Source organism: Carex rostrata, chromosome 21, assembly GCF_964058835.1.
Source record: "Carex rostrata chromosome 21, lpCarRost1.2, whole genome shotgun sequence".
In the NCBI taxonomy this organism is placed as follows: domain Eukaryota; kingdom Viridiplantae; phylum Streptophyta; class Magnoliopsida; order Poales; family Cyperaceae; genus Carex; species Carex rostrata.
Window position 1 is genome coordinate 1114192 of NC_135938.1, and position 10004 is coordinate 1124195.

The 10004-nt window shown below is 32.0% G+C and overlaps 1 protein-coding gene across 7 annotated transcripts; it reads left to right on the forward strand.

Annotated features, from left to right (window-relative positions):
- Positions 1 to 201: 201 nt before the first annotated feature.
- On the forward strand, positions 202 to 7084 carry LOC144573127 (transcription factor efuD-like). 7 transcript variants are annotated; one of them, XR_013517885.1, is made up of 12 exons: positions 317 to 442; positions 758 to 833; positions 937 to 1059; positions 1975 to 2095; positions 2447 to 2578; positions 2671 to 2780; positions 2983 to 3163; positions 3650 to 3872; positions 4286 to 4476; positions 4805 to 5018; positions 6010 to 6189; positions 6330 to 7084. XR_013517885.1 is itself a non-coding variant. In XM_078322820.1 (11 exons), exons 2-11 carry the CDS (start codon positions 811 to 813, stop codon positions 6114 to 6116), a joined length of 1422 nt encoding a protein of 473 aa, XP_078178946.1. In that variant the 5' UTR covers positions 202 to 437; positions 752 to 810; the 3' UTR covers positions 6117 to 7084. The 7 variants fall into 7 exon arrangements, 6 of the variants coding, with proteins under 6 accessions (XP_078178946.1, XP_078178945.1, XP_078178944.1 ...); XM_078322820.1 differs by having other exon boundaries at positions 202 to 437; positions 752 to 833; positions 3650 to 3847; positions 4264 to 4476; positions 6010 to 7084; XM_078322819.1 differs by having other exon boundaries at positions 280 to 442; positions 3650 to 3847; positions 4264 to 4476; positions 6010 to 7084.
- The last annotated feature ends 2920 nt before the right edge of the window (positions 7085 to 10004 follow it).

The following is a 10004-nucleotide window of genomic DNA, read 5'->3' on the forward strand; positions in this document are numbered from 1 at the left end:
CCTCTATTTATAGGCTACAAATTGTAAATGAAAACCAAACAAATAATAAATGGAGAAATGAATTCCAATAATAGTGGGCATCAATATACATGAAGTAGTGAAAAAATAAATTGAGAATTAATATGGAAGTTACAATATGAATAATATGAATAAATATGAATGACATCCGCACATTTAATATTTATTCATAACACTTGATTCATTTTTAGAAAGCGGCTTCCAATTTCCAAATGATCGCTAAGCAATTCTGAAAAAGTTAGGGGGCTATTTTTAGAAAGCGGCTTTGAACAAATCCCAATTTCTCTCTCAATTACTTCTTTTACTTCCCCTCTTCCATTTATCTCGCTCAGCTTAACCAGACATCAAACGAAAAGAAAGAAAAACACGAAACAGAACAGTTCTTCGCATCATCAATGGTTTCTCCTACCTGCTTGAAGGTCCGGTTAGGGTTTCTCTCTCCTCTCCTCCACCTATATCTTGAAATTTCGCTTTTCTCCCTCTCGGTAACTTTCGCTATCGATTTGTCGCCCGATGGCGGCCAGAACCCTAATCTAGATGTATGAATTGATGGTTTTACGAGCCTTTGCCCCTATGTTCTCTCTATTTTGTTTATATTTTCCTATATGATATTTCTTGCTTATTTCGTACTGAGCAGCCCCTAACAATCTTAGGGTTTACGCAAGAGCAATGTATGAAACCTCCATTTTACGATACTTATCTACGATCTGATTGATTTTGACTTTAATTTCAGCGCTAGTGAAACCCACCTGAAAGACTCCCAAGTCTGAGATTTATCTCTTTCCTTTTACTATGAGTCTTGAGCCGTTCAATAGGTATGCAATTTTTATCTTTGCTTCAGTTTCCATTTCATTTTACTTAATAAATAAAATTCTACACCTGACTTTGCATTATTTGGATTAACTCATGGTGATGCAGATTGGTGAAGCTCGCTGCTCGAGCATTCTATGATGACATTACCATGAAAGGTGATAACCAACCAAAGACTGGTAGAAGCGACAACAGAGGAATTGCTGTCGTGGTCCTTGATGCTCTCACAAGGTTAGCTAATAGCCATCAGTTTGATAGTTTTATTCGATAATGGCATGGCAATTTGTTTGAAGTCAAGTTGGTAGTTTGTATGCTATTGAGATTTTAATGCTCAAAATGCTTGCCTTTTTTTTTTGAGCATGTTTTCCTCTTTTAACTGCAGTATTTGGGTTCTCTCTGGACTCTAGCAATTTAACTGATTCATTACAATAATGTTGACAGATTCTATTTCTAGCAAAGCAATATCTTGAATCATTACAAACCAGTTTATTAATTCGATGCTTCTGATTTTGGTGAACTTTTTACAAGTCAAGCCTCACTGTTATCAAGAAGTTAAAACTTTTCGGATGCTTATACTTTGCATAAGTTGTTGTAATAACTTTTCATAATATAGGGAAAAAAAATTAGGAATTTAAGCTGTACCAAACAATGTTTCAGTCAGGTGGCAGTTCTTAGCCTAACCAAGTTAAGGCAGATTCAGGTGGACTCCGCAGACCTTATCTCTTAATTAGCTGATTCTGTTCAATATGACCAGTTTAGCAGTTGATTGTATCTCTTTCTTTTGGTTAAAATAGGAGGTTGAGATTCAAACTATCCCAACTTTGTATGTTGAGAATTGTATATGAAAAGAAGAAAATCTAGTATTAACCCAGAAGCAAAAGAATCTAACCATTTCAGTTCCTGGCACTGTCAGGCCAACAAAAAATGAGTTCTCAATAGTGACAGGTTAACTGTTAACATATGTTGGGTACTGGTCAACATACTTTGCCTGCTGGTCAAGATCAGTTGGGTTGGATTTGACCTGATGTTATTTTTGAACAAGAAATTTCGACTCAACATGAATCAGACCTGATTCTTCCTGATACTTTGCAATCCGTAGCATTTCTGTTGCCTTTGTTTGTTTGACAGACTTAACTTTTTCAACAGGCGTCAATGGGTTAGAGAGGAAGATTTGGCGAAGGCATTGAAGCTGCATTCAAAACAACTCCGTCGTATTTTGAGGTTTTTTGAGGAAGAGAAGTTTGTCACTAGAGACCATCGTAAAGAGGTATCTAACATCCCTTTGTCACATATATGAAAATAGTGTATGGTACTCACATAAATTTGCTTGTTTATGAAAACATGACTGGTATTACCATGTTTTACAAGACTTGTCATTTTTTTATGAAAAATTGATCAGTGCAACACCATGTTTAACAGTAAGTGTCCTCATTTACATCATTGTTTAAACTCAAAATGTGACCTCTCTGTTTCTCGTTGTCTGATAGTCAGTTTTTTATTTTATTTTAGGAATATAGAATGAAACTCTTCTTAGGAGTTTTGAAGCAACCTTTTGATGTGATTTTGCTCCATCTTTTTTTTTAAATCTCGCACTTTTGTATATGTTTTCCACTTCCAGTCAGCAAAAGGCGCAAAAATATTTAGTGCAGCTGTTGCTGCAGCGACTGGCGATGGCCGTCAATCAGGTAAGGAAGGTGAAGAGAAGGTCAAAATGCATACTCATTCGTACTGTTGTTTGGACTATGCACAGGTAATATTCATCATTAAGGTTCTGTTCTGAAGCTTTATCTTCAATATCTTAAACAGTATTGTTCTTATTTGCTTTTCTTTAATTATGAGCAGATCTATGACGTTGTTAGATATAGGATACACAAAATGAAGAAAAAGTTGAAAGATGAATTGGATAGCAGGAACACTGTTCAGACGTACATCTGTCCTAATTGTGCAAAAAGGTAATAGAATTGAAAAAAAAAATTGTAGGGTCTTTTTGATTGCTCATAAAAGCACAAACTTGCTTTAATTTTTGCATATGCTGCTGCTAGGTGGCATTTGTCACACTCATTTCTATTGCCACATCATAATTAAGCAGAGTTATCCCCTAGAATATTAATGGATGATGGAAATGTTGCTCAATGTCACACGTGTTGATTGCAGATACTCAGCTTTTGATGCCCTTCAACTTATTAGTTATACCGATGATATGTTTCACTGTGAAAAATGTGATGGTGAACTTGTTGCTGAGAGTGACAAACTTGCAGCTGATGAAATGGGAGAAGGAGATGACAATAGGAGTCGGCGGCGGGAGAAATTGAAAGATCTTCTTCAGAGGATTGAGGTTTTTCTTTACTTCCTATTTTCCAATTTACATTTGCTTTCTGGGATCACTGTTGCTTTACATGGGAAAGGATGGAAATAGTACATTTGGAGCTGAGATGCAGTTATTGCCAAGACTGATATTGATAAATTAGTGCGGATATTGTAATTTTTTTAGTTATGCTGGTCATGCTATATTTCTCTGAGTTCTAGGAGCTTTTTATAGCAATTGTATCGGACATTTAATGTCATCTATTAGTAGTGGGATAGATGCACTTGTTCCACCAAGCAGCATTGAGGACCAGCCTACTCTTTTTTCAAGCAAGCAGCATTTTAGTATATCAGGTCTATGTTCCTTTTGTGTTCCATGCTTTGGCAGGGTCTTTTTTTTCGGAATAGATATGAAATTGAAGTCGTGTTATACTGATATTACTTGGGCTGTGTCTCTACTATCTACTTGTTGCTTTACTCATAATTGTATTGTTTCTTTGAATATATGTTAATGCAGGAGCAACTGAAGCCATTGACCATTCAACTGGCAAGGGTAAAAGACTTGCCGGTGCCTGATTTTGGGACACTTCAACAATGGGAGACCAGAGCAAGGGCAGCTGGAATGGCGTATGGTGACATTGATCCTAATGATGCTAATAAATCTCAGGTTCCAGGATATGGTGGCACACCAATGCCTTCTCTTGGGGATACAAAGGTATATTTCGATGCGATATTGTTTTGTTCTTCTTAATTTTATTTTAGAAGTTAATGTTCATGATTTCCATCATATACAAAGTCTTAAGTATCAAAACTGGTGCTTGCCTGGGTATTGCTGTTGTGTACTGCATTAACTACTCACGTTTTACTTAAGAACGTGATACTTTCTTCTGTTGTGATTTTGGTTTATAAAATTCTAGCGGAATAATGAATATACTGTGTATGAATAATGAATAAAATCTGGTTGTCTGTGTTAGATTATTTCAGGTTTTACTAATCTCTTTCTTTGGGACATCAGTTGCTATGGAAATATCAAACAATAGGAATTACATGTAGCTTTTGGCAACTTATAATTCTCAAAAGTTTCTAATACCCATGTGCAACTTGATAAATCTGTGTTTTGTGTTTTATCAGGTTGAGGTTGATCTAGGTGGAGTGAGAGAGGAGGTACTGCCCGAAGGTAAACCTACCAAGGCCAAGGTTTTGCCACCATGGATGATCAAACAAGGAATGGTTCTTACAAAAGAACAAAGGGGTGAGACTAGTCTTGAGGCAGAGGCCACTCAAGAAGCAGCCATTGATGACAAGAAACAAGCAGATTTGAAGGAAGATGACAAGAGCTTAATGGTCAGTAATTCTTAGCTTAATATGTGGTCTACTTCAAACTTCCCATTAAAAGATACAGGAGGAACATACGGTTTACATTGCAGTGTATGTTTGGAATCAGATTGGATTGGCTGATTTGATACGGTTTAGCTGTAGATGGATTGTGCTTTAATTTTTTTAGCCCTTCATTAGTCTGCTTTTGTAGCAGTCTAGCTGTTAATGCAACACCCTAGACTTATATTTGTACAACATTATCTCTGTATAAAGTCGGTGAAGCCCTGAAAAGCTGCTAAACATTTTGTCTACGGATATATTAAGGTTCTTTTGTTTCCCTTGTTTCTAATATTAGGATGAGTACACAAAGGCATATTTGGCTGCCTACTATGCAAAGATGCAAGCAGCAGCAGGAAGCCAATCAGAAAAGCAAGAAGAATTTGGGGTTTCTGCATCAGACCAGTCATTTGGCACTCCAGAAACATCAAGTCATCGGCAAGTGGGAATGAAATCAAAACGAAGTGATGAGGACAATGATGACGTTGAGTGGGAAGAAGCTGAACCTACAGGTACAATAATAGTGGCCGTGCCATTACCAACACTATAATGATAAATAAATAAGAGTGAGTCTATGGTACTATGCATATCATGGGTTGTTACCGTGCTACGGCTCTATATTCGAGTTTTCAAATCCTAATTGTCGATCCGAACCATTCATCTTGTTCTCCATATTAATATGTGTTTGGAGACCAAATTTTACATTTTTTGAAAAAATTTTACTATTTTTTTAGATATTTAGAAAATCACTTGATTTAGAAAATTCTGGACCATCCAAAAACAGTGATTTTCAATAAATCTAAAAAAATAGTAAAAAAATTTCAAAAAATGTAAAATTTGGTCTCCAAACACATATTAATATGGAGAAGAAGATGAACGGTTCGGATCGACCGTTAGAATTTGAAAACTCGAATATAGAGCCGTAGCACGGTGCCAAATCGTAATATGCATAGTACCATAGACTCAATAAATAATTAGAATAAAAAGTTAAAGAAAAAGATGATTCTAAGATGCTCCCCCCCCTTCTCAAATCTGTCAATTTGTATATCAAAAAGAACTCTCTATCTTGTTCTCCGGTCAACAGAACCTTTTGACATCAGCAATTTCAATTTTAACCTTATTTTGCTGCTCAAAACAGGGGCAGCAAAGGGTCAGAATTGATATTGTGCCGAGTCAAACTGTATACATTACACAATTGTGTGATCAATGGGGATTATGGGGTTATGTCGGAGCCTCGGAGGCACAAGTAGAGGGTATTCTTTCAAATGACAGGCGAACAATAACTGGTTTATGGTGTAAAGAAGGAATCAGGAAGGTGTGAAGGATATATACTGAAAAAGCTTGCTTCGTCTTAATTACTTCTACAAGCTAGTATAGGATCTGTGATGCATTTATATTGCTATCTCTTTAACTACATATTTGTCCCGCTATGGTGTTTAATCTGACCCTTTCTGAACTATTTACAGCCAGAAAATGGCAACTTATTCTGTTTTTTCTGCCCAGGTGACACAGGAAATGCAGAGGCGTCATATAAGCTGGCAGCAGATTTGAATGTGGAGGCCAAGGAATCTGACGAAGAGGAAGATGATATCGATTGGGAGGATGGGTGATAAGGAGTTGTTCAATGCCATATCCTCTATGTTGTATCAACGTGCTTTTATGGAGTTTGTTTTGATGTTAAAGGTGATTGCACTTGGTGCAAGCACAAAAAAAATATGTTCAACAGAAGTTCTGGGTAGTGGAGTTCTTTTTATTGCTCTATTATTTTTGCTATTATTTGTTGACTTGTTCTTAATAGCTCGACACTAATTGCCTTTTTATAGCTTGGAGAAGTCTTTCTGAAGCTTATGTGAATATGTGATTTTCTGCTTGGTCCTTGCTTCTAGTGGAAGTTATCTTAATCCCCCCCTATAATCATTATTACTTATTTTTGTTGTTTTTACTCGCGTCTTTTCTTTTTTCTCTCCAGGCACATACATGAAGTCTTCTTGTTCTAGAAAGTTGTTGCCTGCTTTAGTGTCACATATGCAGGAAGGGAGGAATTTGTTGTCAATTGGTTTTATTTTTATTTTTTGATCATATGCAAGGTACTGGCCGGCCATTTTTAATATCTGGTTTGAGTACTTGGTCGGTTTTGAGCTCCCATCTTATCACATCACATGAAGAGATGTTTGGTTGGATTGAGAATAGGTTATTCTTAAGAACAAGCTATTTGGTGTTTGGTTATATTAAAATAGTAAGAATAGGGAATTAAACTTGTTCGTTTTATTAGAACAAGTTATTTTCACAAAATGTTGGAACAAGTTATTCTATTAAGACATGTCAATTTCACTATTCCTGCTATTTTAAGATTGCAACCAAACATAACTTAATTTTAGATAATTGAGCTAGGTGTGGTTCTCTTGTTAGGATGTTGTCTATAGTGAAACACTTGAGGTTGTCACATACAATCTTACCACTTACCACAATTGTTGATTATTAAAGTTTAAATAGCTTGACATCGTAATTGTTTAGTTTCGTTGTAGCATTTGACTGTCTTAAGAAAAATATAGTTATTACTGCTGTAGCTGCCACTAAAGTTATTATTAAGTATATGTTGTATTTATTCATTACTTTCGATGGTCAATTTGATTAGTAGGTCTAGAAAAGACTAATTAAAAAGTAGCTAAGAAATATAATATATGAGAATTTGGCAAATACTTTATTGGTTCCTCGTGAAACTTAAATTAATCAGCTACGACACGAAGGCAGCGAGCACATTTAGTAACTGATTTTGGGTTATATATAGAGAGAGAGAGAGTAAGGCTGTGCTACTTCGTGAATTAATGAGGTGTTTTAATTTGCACTCATATTTCTAGTTTTAAAGTTCAAAATAGTTGATTCAAATCACTAGATGTTTAATCTATATTAAAATGTACTTGAAGACTAAATTTTATATTTTTAAATTTTTTTTACTATTTATTAAGATGGGTACAATTTTTTTACTATTTTTTCACGAATTGAGCAGTATATTCGTGATAGGCTTGGCGAGTAGTGGTAAAAAAAAAAAAAAAACCTCTTTATAGAAATGAAATCCTCAAGAATTGGACAGGAATAGTACTAGGATGGGTGACCTCCTGGAAAGTCCCTTTGTTGTTGATTCTGATTGGATTTCATTTCATGTATGTTTGGATCGTGCAAGGAATAGTGCAAGAATAGTGTTTTTTAAGTTAGTGATTGAGAATAGTGCTAATTCGAGTGGTTTGAGAATAGCACTAACTTTAGACTATTCGGATTAGTAAAAATGTCGTTTATATTGTATATTTGGAATAGCGATAGAGAGTGAATAAAATAGTTATTAAACTAATCTAATATTTAAAGTCATATTATATTATATTTAATATTTAGACTAATATTATATTACATTTGAAAGTTTTAAACTAATATTTTTTTAATACTAATCTAATATTTTATTTAATAGTAATCTAATTTATTTGATATTATATTTATTTAATGTTAACTTAATATTTTATTTAATACTAATCTAATATTTAAAGTAATATTATATTATATTTAATATTTAAATTAATATTATATTATATTAAAATTAAAATTAATATTATATTATATTAATATTTAAACTAATATTATTTTATTTTTAAATTAATATTTAATTTAATAGTAATCTAATATTTAAAGTAATATTATATTACATTTAATATTTAAAAAATATTATATTATATTTATTTAATACCAATATAATATTTAAATTAATATTATATCATATTAAATATTTAAATTAATATTTTATTTAATATTAATCTAATTTGATATTATGATCATTTAATACTAATTTAATATTAAATTAATATTATATTACATTTAATATTTAAACTAATATTATATTATATTTAATCTAATATTTTATTTAATATTAATCTAATATGATATTATATTTAATCTAATATTTTATTTAATATTAATCTGATATGGTATTATATTTATTTAATATTAATATAATATTTAAACTAATATTATATTATATTTATTATTTAAATGACTACAATATGATATTTAATGTAACATTTTATTTAATATTAATCTAATTTAATATTATATTTATTTAATATTAATATAATATTATATTGTATTTAGTACTAGAGAAGGGATCAGATGACACTCTTTTTTGGTGACATCGGATGACACCGTGTATTTTCAAAATCCAAACAGTCGATCCAAACCGTTCAACTTGATGGATATATTAAAATGTGCTTGCAGATCAAATTTTACATTTTTCTGAAATTTTTTTACTATTTATTAAGATGGGTACAAAAATTCAACGGTCTAAATATAGCGATTTTGTTAAATACTTAATAAATAGTAAAAAAAATTCCAAAAAATGTAAAATTGGATCTGCAAGCACATTTTAACATATCCATTATGTTGAACGGTTTGGATCGACTGTTTGGACTTTGAAAACTTTGAAAATGCACGATATTATCTGATGTCACCAAAAAAGGGTGTAATCCGATCCCTCCTCGATTCGGTTTCAATTCGTCTGACCTTTATGATAATATATATGTGATAACAATAATGCAGTGGGTAGCCAAAAAACCACTATTATTGCGAACATTTCTATTACTTTTAATGTGTGGTATTATATGTTACATAGATTGAACAAAATTTATTGTCACAATCTTATCTTGTTTTACCGAGCAAAGGATATGAGCTTCGTTCTATGTTTGAATTAAATTCCCTAAATTACTTTGATTCACAACATTTCATTAGTTGAAAGTCTAAAACGTAAGCCTAAAATATATTTCTTCTACTGTTATGTAAACTCTTTTTATTTGTTAATTAATTAAAATTTATAGTTATTTTTTACTACAAATAAAAGAAAATTCCAAATTTGCTTAGAATTATTTAATTGTCTTCTACTTGTTAATGTCGCAGATTTTTCTCTTCTTTTGATGGAATCTCATCTGTTTTGTTCAAGGTTCTAAATAGCGATTATAGCGGCATAGTGGGGAGACAAAAAAAAAAAAGCTATTGCGAATAGCGTAGCTATAGCGGAAGCTATCACACATAGCGATTTTTCCTTTTCAAACTTTATATTCTATATTTCTACTAATTATCAACATAATCAATATTAGAGAATTGATGTAACAACTAAATGACAACTAATCTAAGTCTACATACTTTTTATCAATTACGCAAATAAAAATGAAAAAAAAAATCTAAAAAGTAACATTATTTAATAGTTTATACTTCATGGTATTACATATTATAATAGACAAAAAACAATTAATTTTATAAGGTAAATGAAGTCAATATACATATTTAAACATTTTATAATTATAATAATAATCAAAATCAGCTTTCAATTGAAACGAACGATAATAATTTTACAAACGAATACTATAAAAAGAGTAATCAAAATGAATAATTAGTATTTGAATATTTCTCGATATAGAATGATAGAATAAATCACAAATAAAAATAAAAGCATATAGTTTGGT

Coding starts and splice junctions, on each gene's coding strand:
- LOC144573127 (XM_078322818.1), top strand. CDS start 811: ATGAGTCTTGAGCCGTTCAATAG. Junction 2,096..2,446: donor CTAGAGACCATCGTAAAGAG/GTATCTAACATC, acceptor TTCCACTTCCAG/TCAGCAAAAGGCGCAAAAAT. Junction 4,477..4,804: donor AAGATGACAAGAGCTTAATG/GTCAGTAATTCT, acceptor TTCTAATATTAG/GATGAGTACACAAAGGCATA.